At 41.1% G+C, this 13,059-nt stretch overlaps 1 protein-coding gene across 3 annotated transcripts in view; it reads left to right on the forward strand.

Annotated features, from left to right (window-relative positions):
* CTSS (cathepsin S) overlaps positions 1-13,059 on the forward strand; it is a 95,301-nt gene that overhangs the window by 40,041 nt on the left and 42,201 nt on the right. For all 3 annotated transcript variants that reach the window (XM_069218537.1, XM_069218536.1, XM_069218535.1), the window contains exons 3-5: positions 1,549-1,671; positions 4,509-4,658; positions 9,779-10,003. In XM_069218537.1, coding sequence (XP_069074638.1) covers positions 1,549-1,671; positions 4,509-4,658; positions 9,779-10,003 — 498 coding nt within the window. The remainder of the gene's footprint in view (positions 1-1,548; positions 1,672-4,508; positions 4,659-9,778; positions 10,004-13,059) is intronic.

Here is a 13,059-nt window from a genome sequence, read left to right on the forward strand (position 1 = left end):
CCTTAGTCTGGGGGGATAATCACACATTTTCATATTATTTCCGGAACCGGAAGTCTTCAAAGAAAAATCTTCTCTTCTCTCACATCCTGCAAATGCATGGCAGGGGTGGAATGGTGCAGTTTGGGAGTGGCATAGGCTTTCCATACTTTAAGACTCTATGCTGTTTGCAGGTCAACCTCTAGTTACAAAGGATGTTCTACTGTGGTTTATAATTAGTTGGGCTCCAAATCCTGGTGAGTGGAGTGCTGAGATGACCCCCATGCACGTTACACTGTAGTGGTCCTTGCCATTGGTTCACTAGAAGGTGTTGGCTCCTAACCTCATACTTGGAAGTGCAGTTTTTACTGTTTACAAAACAAGAAACAGCATTAGGGCTTCCCCCGTTAATATGTCTGATTCTTACTTTGTCTGGTAAACCAAAACAGTTCATAGTAAAAGTGTCTCTTTGCGGGTCAAGTGGCTCTACTTCTAAAGGACAGAAAACAGACAATTACAAGCTGGTTGGAGACAGTATTTGACAGGCTTTGGGGGGGTGGGGATGGGTGGCGACAGGAAACCAAAAGATTATATTTGTCAGTTTCAAATCCTCCTTTCATTCAGGGTGGAAGGCATCCTTCTGTGCTATTTTTACGTCTTCTCAGGCTTAATGCATGTTGAAATACAAAAATAAAACCACACAAAAATGTGCTGCATTAGAATGCCGAATTTTCTGCTTTTTGCAGCCTACCTTAGTCAAAAGCTGTTAACAACTGGTAAGGCTAAATGGAGTGGACTGATCGAAACCAGTACTCTGTGCCAACACCGTAGTTTGCTAAGTGATGCCCAACATTACCTGAAAAGGGGTGTGACAAGACAAAGGGGGTTATTACAACTTTGGAGGAGGTGTTAATCCGTCCCAAAAGTGACGGTAAAGTGACGGATATACCACCAGCCGTATTACGAGTCCATTATATCCTATGGAACTCGTAATACGGCTGGTGGTATATCCGTCACTTTACCGTCACTTTTGGGACGGATTAACACCTCCTCCAAAGTTGTAATAACCCCCAAAGTCTGTGTGACAGCATGCAGATGCACATTTCACAGCTCACTAGACACCAGAGATTCTCACAGGCACACAACATTTATGTAACATGACACCCACAAACAAACACATTTCCTGGAGAGGGCCAGTAGGCACCTTCGCACAGGATGCTAGGCAAAAAGTCTGTGGCTCTGCAATTTTACCGATTGATACAGCCTTAAGTCTCCTCTTAGACTGGTGAAAGGGGACAGAGCTACCATCAACAGTTGAAATGGGTTTATTCTAATGCCCTTCCCAAACAACAGATTAAATACACTAGTTAAGGGCACAGGACAGTCCAGCAGAAGTCAAAGAGTATGCAGGGTTTTTCAGCATTACCAGACGTGCTATGACCTTGGTTCCTGCAGTGAGAGAAAAGTTCTTGAAATTCAGAAGACTGTAGTAGGAGCATTCCATTATCTAAAACACTCCATTGACTCCTTGTTGCTACTTTAGGTAAAATTTAATTTCTTTTTTCGCTTCAGATAGAGCAAAGATGGAGACGTATCATTTGGGAAAAGAATCTGAGGTTTGTGACACTGCACAACCTGGAGGCTTCCCTGGGACTGCACTCCTACGACTTAGGCATGAACCATCTGGCCGACATGGTAAGTGCCTGCAACGATATTTCAAGGGCAGGGCTTAGAGAGTAGTGCACACATTTGCACAGCAGGTTCTCCCTACTGGGTCCATCTTGTGTATCAATTTAACTGCAAATAACGATTGCTAAGTCCGAGGAAACTGCCCACTTCCTCTGACGATTAGAGACCCACTACACGAAAGACTGTTAACAGATTTTCCACATTATAATTTTCTTCAGAAATTTGACTCGGTGGTTATTTCAAACCTGGTTTGATCTGCCATTAAAACACACAAAAAACGGCAACATGAACATCAATGTGTCACTCAGTGAAACCACACATTACCCAACCCTCTGGGTCCTGCCTGTACTTGGTGTTTTGGGGGGTCCCAGATTTATATTTATGAAAACTCCACTGATGTGAACCTCTGACCTGCATGCACCAAGGGTTTCAGTGGCAACTAGCACACGGGAGAAATAAATCTCAAATTTGCATGAAAAATACGATTGCTGTGTATAAATGTAGGAAAAGTGGAATCTCTGCAAGCTACAGGCAGGCTAGTAATTAGGAATTATGTGACACTCTGCATGTGTGATAAAAACGTAGCAACCCCTGCCCTCCACCCACAAGGGGGGCCGACTGAAGTTTAATAATCAGTCCTTGGGCCACGCCTTAGTCACGGCTCATGTCCACAAAAATGCAAGGTACAGCACCCGTATACCTCAAATTTGCACCAAATGCTGCTGAATGTGAAAGTAGGAGGTTGATATTGTGTAAGGAGCACCATGAATGCTAAAAACCAGACAGGCTGGGGAAAAATGGCATGTTCTTTTTCATTTGCCTTTTCTATTGTTAATCTCCCAAAGACAAACTAGTGCATTAAAATGTTACGAGTCATGGAATAACCTAAAATAAAACATTTATCCAGAAGACGTCCCAAAGGAATTATTCTATCATAGGGAGAAAGTGACAGCAGACATAACATCGGCTGCCTCTGCAAGAAGAAAGGGGATAAGAAAAGTGAATCAGTAATGGGGACATGTTTGAAGAACGTTAGGACTGATAATCTATTGAATGGGTAATAGCAAGAAGTCTGGAGAGTGACCACAGATGATATGCTGCCGCGGCGTGGTCAGCATAATCTATGAGTTACCAAATTTGACACATAATTCACCATCTGCATCATTATTTGCAGATTTTAACCAAAAAATGTTTTTAGATCAAACAGTTCACAATTTATTAAATAGCTACACATGGCACTGCACAGGGATCACCTTTCACTGCTGTTAATGTACTCTGAAATACTGAAATACAAAAATAATACTGCACAAACTGTGCTGCATTAGAATGCCTAATTTTCCTCTTCTTGCAGCTTAACTTAGTCAACACTGCATAAACCTTTGGTCCGCCACTGTGGCGTAATTCCAGTGTTAGAATAACTAATTATTGTTTATTTGTGTGTAAGAATATATTGTGATATTTTATAATTAAAAATTTTTATTTCGGATTTCATGTTCTAATCGTTTTAGCAACAACATCCAATTATTACAAATAAGAAGATGAGGAATAGATAATGTAAGTCGCCGGTAATATTAGCAGACATTAGATCTAGGGATTTGAGCAGAGGCACCATTGACCTCTGCTCATTATGGGTTCCCCAACTGAGATGAAATACTGGAAGGAAATGTAAATATAATGGAGTGTCACCTGGGAAAATGGTCTAAAACGAAATACAGATGCAGTGTACAGCACAATGGAACATTTAAATATTAACTTGAAGCAAAGTCATACAATAAAGGACCTAGAATGAAATCTAAATACAATACCAAGACAGTGAAAATGGCCTAGAGCAGAGGTTCTTAACCTGTGTTCTGGGGACCCCTGGGGGATCCAAAAAGCTTGGTCAGGGGGACTGCTTCTTCTCAAAAAATTAAATATTAACAGATTAATGAGGTGTTTATAAACGAGGATGCAAAACGTAATGATGAAAATTTTAAAATGTTCTGTTCATGTGAAAGAGTTTGAAATTGGAGGCTAAAATTTAGTTAGTATCCTCGAACTGATTCGTAGAAGCAGTGCAAGTATAATAAGCATATTATAGTAAACACAATGAATTGCCTAAACTGAGTTCAGAAAAGCTCGACCATCCCTAATCAAATTAAAATGTTTTTTTTTTTTTTTAGTGAATTAAATAAAATATTGCATAGTTTGTGTACTTGTTTAGTGAATGCTTGTTTATGTATTTTATGTGCATTGTTTGGTGTTTGAAATAATCAAAAACGTTTAGGGTAGGGTCCTTGGCTTCCTGTAATGACTCAATGGGAGCCCCTGGATTTCAATGATTCATTGGGCGTTCCCGTGTTCCAGTAATGATTAAGTGGCGCTGCACAGAAGTCAAAGGGTTAAGAAACACTGCTCTAGAAGAAAACATCAAGGTGTTAGGAAAATGTCAGAGAAAAGAAAAGTGAATGACACACGAAACAAGGCGCCAGAAGGAACTGTGGAAATCCGTTGAGTTTGTTCTAGAATCAAAGGCAAACAACTCAAAAGGCCTTAAAAACGTTTCTAGAAGGAACTCTCAACACCACAGATACAAGTAGAAAAGATATCGCAGGAAATGTAAATGCAGTATAAAAGGACAATGTGAGAATATTGTATGAGAACACTGAAATGTTATGTAGTTACTAGGTTAGGTGTTCCAGAAAAAAACAAGCATATAAAGGAGAAAATCTATGTGAGAATTACTACGAGAAAGACAGCTACGTATTTGGCAGATCTACTTTAGTATTTCAAGCAAATGCATATGCAGGGTGTCCTGGGAATTACAGGCTCCTGTTAAGTACAGGTTGTCTTACTTTCTTTAGACCAGTGAGGAAGTCACTTCAATATTGACTGGGTTTCGAGTCCCAGACCATCAACCCACAAACAGCACCAGCTATGTAAAGACCTGGAGAACTCTCCCCGCCACAGTGGACTGGAGGGAGAAAGGTTGTGTCACTGATGTCAAGAATCAGGTAAGAAACCTATTCTGAGGGCAGACCCCTTTCCGCTGCCCTTCTTTAACAAGTGTGATGGTCTCTATCCACCTACCTCTCTATAGTTCTCAAAGGTTGTTCTATAACTATATTGAAAAGTTTTTCATCAACCCGCAGAAAAAGTCATTTATATTGTGTAACAATATTTCTGGTTGCTGTCCATTCTTACTGCAGATTTCTCATCTTGGAAATACTCCCTGGATGCCAGAATGGATCTGGAAACTTTTTTGCTTAGTTTTCCAGCACTGCCACATAGCACCCTGCACCATCACACGTCACATTATACACTCAGGATGCGAGAGCATATAAGACAACAAATGTTCCGTAGGCATCCTGGTATTTTTCCAGCACCCCTTCAATGAGGACAGGGAGGAACCGAAAGAACAGTAGTAAGAAATACAGCACCGAATATGTTTGCAATGCTTGGGATCTTAATAACCAGAACTCATCAGGTGCGGAATAGATGGTGGCAAGGAATATGCACATAGATTACATATCAATCAGAAACTTTGTTACAGAAGGTAAGTAACTTTTTCTTCTGATGGTTATATCTGCCCACACATTTCCCACTGTATGAATGAAGTCCAAAATAATACCCTTTTGGAAGCAGGAATAGAGTACTGTTGATTGACCAAACAACTAAAGTAACAAAGCCTCTGCTTGGACTCAAAGGCAGTAATGTTAATCAAAAGTATGCAAAGATGATCCAAGTCTGCTGGGCAGATGGCATCCACTGGAATGCCCCCGGTGAATGCTACAGAAACAGCCAAGGTCCTAGTGCAGCAGGGATTACTGGCCTCCGGATGGTCTTTCTTTGGCAAAGTAGTAATAGTTCCTGATACAAAGGATGACCAACAATAAATGGTGCCTTGCCCTTCTTATCTTCAATGTAACTCACAAAAATATGATCATCTCTGTACTGTCAAGTTCATCATCTAGGGATCAGTGTATGCAGCTGCACCTCCTCTTAATTGGGATGAGAGGGCAAGAAAGTAGGAAGTTTGGTCAATGCGGATCACAAACTCATCCGGGAAGAATATCATGAAAGATGGATGAACTACAAGGCCTCAAGTTCTCTGACCCTACAATCCAAAGTAATTACTACCAAGAACACAGCCTTCAGAGTTAAGGTTAGCATTTGGGAATTAGGATGTAAGGGTTGGTCACCTTCATGAACTCTTGAGAATCATGAAGAATGTTTTATTCATATGGTTTGGAAGGCTGATGACCGCCAGTTTTTCCCAGTTTTGACACAGCATAAATATAGTGGCCCAGAAAGCATACATAATCAGCATGAGGAGAGTGAAGTTGCTTGAGGCAAAGACTTTTCAGCCCAATGAGTTCAGCCTTTTCAGAGCATTATCTGGAGGGGTTGTGGAAATGCATTTGGGCCCAGTTTTAAAGACACTTAGACAACAAGACTTCCTGAGGAAGGATGTTACAAAAACCGTGGATTACAAGGCGCATGTCTATACTGTGTTGCTGTCTGTATGTGGACTGATTGTGCTAAAAGGATTTTGTTTTCTCCAAGAAGCCAGGAGACGTTCTAGAAGTGACTCATTAAGAGAAGGGCTTCTTAACTCTTGGGGATGAATGCACGATTTCTGTCAAAATTTTATATTTTACCAGCAGAATGAAAAATAAACTTCAAAGCTTCTGCTGCTTTGCATACCACTGTAGTGACAAAAATACTTAAACATTTGACTGAGTCTCTGTTGAAAGCACAAGGAATTTTGTCGGTAAAGTACTGAGAGCTCAAAACTGCCTTGATGAGGTCTGGACAAAATGGGGCTGACATCAGCACACTTGTCCGCAATTTTTATATTCCTATGTCGTCACATCTTGTGGCATGTTGTAACAGGGAACGTAGTGCTTTACCTATCAGCCCTGAAGAGTTATTGCAGGGGGAAAACATTTAGAGACTCAGGGAGTCATTATGACTTTGGTGGATATAAAAGGCCGTCCGTCAAACTCCCTTAGTCAGGTTGCTGCCAATGCGACCGCCTTCCCGCGGGATAGGGGTTTCCCTGCTGGCCCAGCGGGAAACAGCCTACAACATTGACCCCGGCTCATAATTGAGCCAGCGGCAATGCTGCAGTGCGTAGGGTGCACCAGCACCCGTTGCGCTGTTCACTGTCTGCAAAACAGACAGTGAACAGTGCGACGGGGCTTGCCATGGGGGCAGCTGCACTGCCCATGCCAAGTGCATGGGCTGTGCAGGCCCCCTCTCCCCCGTCTCCGCTAGCCCTCAAATGGCAGTGCTATCGCCATGTAAAAGCCGGTGGAGAGGGGAGTCGTAATCCCCAGGGTGACGCTGCATGCAGGGCTGCTCTGGCGGATTAGGACCGCTAGCACTGCCAGTACCTCCTGTGGAGGAAAACAGGCGGTGCTGGTGGTTCGATCGTGGCACAACTGCCACAGCCGTATTGTGGCAGTCAGACCACCACCGCGACCGCCAGGGTCATAATGAACCCTCAGTCTGGTGCATGACAGGTATTCATAAGGTGAGGAATCTGTTGGAAGATGTATCCATCAGACATTCAGAATATTGAAGATTACTAAATTATAAAGGTAAGTAGATGTGGAGTTAAGTAAGGGACTTATTAGGGTTTGGTAGAGTGGTCCCCCTGCCTTGTTAAATCGGTGGTTCCCTTAGTATAATAATATCTGGGGAAATACTGGGATACCGCTAATGGTACTCCCTGATTAAGCAGTCTGTCCTGGTAAAGGCTGCCGGGTCAAAGGGACAATCAACCAGCTCTATTGAGAGTGTGACAGCCATCACACATTTACTCTCCCCGTGTCTACCCTGTGAAACATGTTGGAATCATGCAGGGAAAATGTTAAATGGTCCCACATGCAGGGAAAAAAGTTGAATGCATGTCAGGGCAATTTAGTGTTTGTTTGGAGAAATACTCCTGTTTTGGCAGTTTGTTTTCTCTGAACCAAAAAGTTTTTCAAGTGGAAGTTTTAAACACAGCACTCGCTCTTCAAATCTTCAGTGTTCAGAACTGAGGTCCCATAGTGGTGACTCCCTTCACAACACAAAACTCAAAAACAGGCAGGCAGGGTATCTTTAAATATGGCAGATGTTTCTTCATTAGGGTGGCAGAGGTTATGACCTCCAGCCCAGATGGATGGGACACTATCCATTAATGTTTAAATACGGGCCAAAAAGTATACTCACACACTATGTATAACACAGTGGCGGTTGCCACTCTGTAGTTATAGTTAGTACCTAGTTACCAAAACAAACTGATTTTCTGTTTTGCTAACAACTTTAGTACAGTTTGTTGAATTTTCACAACCCTTTCCCAAAAATAGTTTCACTCACCTCAGCTGCTTCCTGGAAAGTTGTGGGGTGATCCCTCAAGCAGGGGGGAAAAAAGAAAGGGATTTCAAAATACAACATCCCTGTAGAATTTCGATATGGATCTTTGAACAGAGCTACAGTCAAATGACTAAGCAGATTACCCCAAATTTGGAAAAAAGCTATATCGTTAACAAGAAAGCGTGTTTTTGCAATTTTGTGTAAATCTGTTCAGTAGTTTGAGAAATAAGGATTACAAATGTTTTGATATCTGGATGGTTGGGTATGAGGCCCTCCTGTGGAAATCCCACTGGAATGCACCTTCAAGAAAACTGCGCAACCTGATTGACAAAGAGGTCTTTTTTCTTTTCGGCTGCCTCACTCCAGTGGGAGAGGTTCCAGTTAGTCTCATAAGAAGCTTACGCTCTGATCGGTTTATCGCAACCTTAACAAAATGTTGCTGCTGCCATTACAGGAGTGAGGACTCTGGGCTAGATATGCATGCCCTGCAAATAAAAAAAAAAAGGTATAAAAGGGTTTGCTAGGAGCACCTTGACCCCCTAAACCTTGCAGGTGGGTACCAGAGGGACCACCCCAGGGATAAAAAAAAATAAAAAATCTTTTTTGTTCAGGAGGGGCACTGCAATCCTGATTTCCCTGAAGGCTTTGCACAGCTAGGCAGTGGGTTAGGGCTTTCCCTTGAGGCCAGGCCCTGCGGCCAACTGCAACCCGCACATGGCTGAAGGCCTTGCACAGAGGCGGATTGGCCTGCTGTCATGGGATGAGTACATGGCTTGGCCACAGGCAGGGCCCTGCAGGCAACCCTATGCTGTGTGCGGCTCAGGTTTGGCATTTTTAGGCCTGGATACATCTTCTTATTATACTTTTTTTTTAAAGTGAAGAATTGAAATGAAAAAAAAACAAAGTTAAACTGACATTAAATTTAGGTGAAAATGTACATTAAAACTTAATATTTTAAACAAAAAAAAAAACCACTGAAATTCACCAGTTACTGTTAAACTAAAGCTTGTGCACTTACCATGCACTGTTATATTCTCACATGACCCCACAAATTACATCACTCAACTTCAGACATGTTCTATATTTTTGATTACATCACTGACGATATCTGAAATGACATCACTAATGACATTCTTGCCCATGGGACGTGCACAAGTTATTGGTACTTCATTTAACAATTACTGCTGAATTTCAGTTTATTTTTTAAAATACTTTTTACCTTATATTTTCACCGAACTATAGCATCAATTTAATCTCTGTTTTTCCCATGAATAAATGTATCATGTAAGGCATTAATTAACTTTCTATTTTTACATACAGCAAACTTCCAGGCCACCACTTATGGTCCATGTATGCAATACTCTGACTACACAACCCATGCTGTCGCAGTTGAGATCACTGTGATCCAAACTTAACGGGACAAATGTATCAAAGGGTTACATACGTTCTGTGTCTAAGGGGAAATGCATTTGTACATATAGCCCTACATTAAACTTTTTAATATTATAAACTGTAAATGTGTCTGACATAGTTGCAGTTGCCATGCATTCTGTCCCTTTTTATACTTATAAATGTATCTGTTTGTCTGCCAGGGTGCTGATGGGGAACACAACCTCAACTTGTACAAGTGCTATCAATATTACTCAAAGGAAGACTGTTTATACAACTTGTTCTCCTGTCTACTTCCATATATATGCCTTTGTCTTTAAGAGTGGCCCTTTATGGTAGATCCCTTTTCTAACTATAAACCACTGACTTTGTCTTTCAGGGCAGCTGTGGTTCATGTTGGGCATTCAGTGCTGCTGGAGCACTCGAAGGGCAGTTGAAGCTAAAGAAAGGAAAACTGGAGTCCCTCAGCCCTCAGAACCTGGTTGACTGCTCAAGCAGTTATGGCAACCATGGGTGTAACGGTGGGCTACCAATATTGGCCTTCAAGTATGTAATCGATAACAAGGGCATTGACTCAGACACTGCGTATCCGTACACTGCTAAGGTTTGTAAGTGCACCAGACGTGGCTTTCAAGTGGCACCATGTGATGTATGGACACTGGCAGGCAGTTCAGGGTTGCTAGTTAACTGCAAACTACATTCTGTGACTTGTAATTTTTTATTTTAAAATATCAAATATACAGTAAAAAATCCCATCATGAAAAGTGCTGTATTCTAGAAAGCCACAACAATTGTTTGCTACAGTGAGATCAAGTGGCTCCAAATCTCGGGGGACACAACATTTCAGTACTTATAGTTATCAGATCCATACACCGTGAGGACAGGCTTAATCATTCATTTCTGTACATGGCCTTCCAGTTTACAAAATAATGCACTGTGATATATCAGTCTTGGTCCACAAATAAACACACTGGGGTAGCCAGGATGAGGAATTCTGCCAAACCCACCCTCTATCCAGCTTTATGCGAGAGCTTTTCAGGTGAAACCCAAGCACATAGAGAACAAAAAAGAGAAGAAGAAAGAAAGAAAGAAAGAAAGAAAGGAATAAGGAAGAAGAATGAAGTTTACATTTTGTAATTATTCAACAGAATGTCTAAACATTGGTTTTAGAAGGCTTATCAATTTGTATGAAATACTTTGGTGCTAAAGATATTTACTCCAAAAAATGTTTTAGATCCTTTGCTCTAATGCTGGAAACAACCAAGGAAATGTTAGTGGAAGTGAAACGTGGATTGGCAAAGAATAAAACTCAGAGTGGGCCATCTAAATTGTAGGGTCATGAAGGAGCTGTTTGTGACTCGGGAGGTAGAGGTCTAGCCTAGGTGCAAGTGTTCGATTACTGTGTAATTTCTTCACTGTCAGGGCTAGATATGAAAGTTGAAACATTGTAGAATGTGACTCATGCTACCCAAGTTAGACTCTAATTCATCCATGTGCCAGGGGTAGCGGAAGTGACATCATGCATGTCATTGACCTCAGTGACATCAACTAAAGGGACACATATGAATTATGACCCTGAACCCCAAGAAAGTAATGCAAGAAGACCTTCATCCTTATGACATCATAATAATGGATGTTTCTGAAAGCCAGCGTATACCTCAAAGAGAAAATGTATTACTAAGACACAAGGACATGCAAAAAAGAGACTTAAAAAACACAATTGTGGTCAGGACCATCAGTACTTATTTGTATGGATCATATATTATACATAAACTGTGGGATTGCTGTAATTTACTCCTTACATTCTTACTAAGTATTGATTTATGATCACTTATAAGGAACTATTACACTTTTACAGCACTGAGTTGATGGATATGTTCAATCATGCCACAAAATTGGAAAGTGTTGTTAGCTTGTTTAACTTTTATTTTATCTTCTACAGAGTATGTTTTCGACTTTTAAAATTATTTCTTACTAAAATGGTAATCTCCAAGTGGGAGCCTGGGGCCCATATTGGCTTATAGGAAAGGGTTGAAACATGCTGACACTACATAAGGTGTAGGGTCATTATACACAGACACCCTACATTTATTTTAACGGTACCATGGATACACATTATTAAAGTGGAAAGCATAAGCCCAGATGTGGGTCCTATGCTCAATGTGCAACAGGAGTTAAGCTGCACCCGACTGAAGAGGCCCACCTAGGCCAAAGCTAGTCTGGGGACGATTGTGTTCTGGTTCAGCAGGGACCTGGCTTGGCAGTTCGGGCTGAACTGTTCCTATTGGACCGGGTTCAAGACCCTCCTCTTCTCTTCCTTCATGACTTCATCTTCCTCCTCAGATATGTCAGATACCTGATCAATACCAGGAGACCTTCTTCCCCCATTGTCACTGGCGCTACTGTACTAGGTGAAGCACCAGGAGCAGCGGTAAAGATTTTGGATAAGATACTTATCATTGAGGTTCCACATCCAAGAGGTGTAGGGCAATGTTGTGGAGTTGATGGTGGTCCTGCTGGAGGACCCTGTGGAGCAGAAAGATTTTGTGGTTGAGAAAGCAGTCTTTGGAAATTTTCATCATTGCTGTGGTGTCATTATCAATGCAAGTGGCACCTGAATTAGAGGAGGAGGCTCATAGTAATGATGTCTTGGCTAGTATGATGACCCAGAGTCTATTGCACAGCCTTTGGCTTGAAAATGTTTGTGTTTAAAATCTTTATAACCATGCTGAGAGTATGCATGTCATTCCCCCTCTTTGTAATCACCTTCCTCTGATTCTGGAATTTAGCGCACTTCCAATTGTGCTGGACTACATGCAGTATTTGCGGCTTGATTGTCGACGTCAGCCTTTAGTTCAAAGACCAAACCAAGCACTGGTAAATCTACAAAAGGATTTTTATCACACAAGCCCATTTTTTCAAAAGTTCTAAAACAAGTCTACTTATTATAAGTTCCAGCTTGTAATATGCATTACATGCCTTTTGGCTAAGAAGGATATACTATTTAAACAAAAACCTAAAGATATGTATCCCATACTACTATTACTGCAACCACTTTCAAACAATACTAACAAGAGACACCATCATAATTGTGTTTATTTCTGTTACCAGTAATGCTTCTCCTTTTACACGGAAAGAAGCATACATTTAAACCAAGAAAGATATCAAAGACTGATTTTTAGCAACATTATTCTTTAAGCATGTGTGAGCAAAAACCATTTCCCATATCCTGGAGAAACTGGCTGGGACAGAGTTTCCTAATTTGCATGATGTCTTTCCAAAAGTATAAACTGCTATGCTCTGATGTTCAAGTCACTTTAAAATTGCTGCACTGGTTAATCTTTCAAAATGAAATGTTTGTCAATTTTACAACCTGAGTTGACATGAACAGAGTGAGGGAAGATGAATAAGGATCAAATGTATCCCTAAGCTAGCTATGTTAAGATGTTTTCACCTTCATGTAATTGACTTTGTGTGACTAAACCAAGAGCGTTTTATTTAGCATCTCCAGAAAAATACATCAAGCATTTTTTTAAACCTCTGCAACTGAAACAGAGGCCCAGGTACATTTTGGTTGGAGTCGACATTTAAGCATGTTAAATATCAGCTTAATTTCATAGTTTGTTCTGGTGGTTGCTGGTGATGGGCAGCAACACTGAT

The sequence above is a fragment of the Pleurodeles waltl genome, chromosome 12 (assembly GCF_031143425.1).
Source record: "Pleurodeles waltl isolate 20211129_DDA chromosome 12, aPleWal1.hap1.20221129, whole genome shotgun sequence".
NCBI lineage: Eukaryota > Metazoa > Chordata > Amphibia > Caudata > Salamandridae > Pleurodeles > Pleurodeles waltl.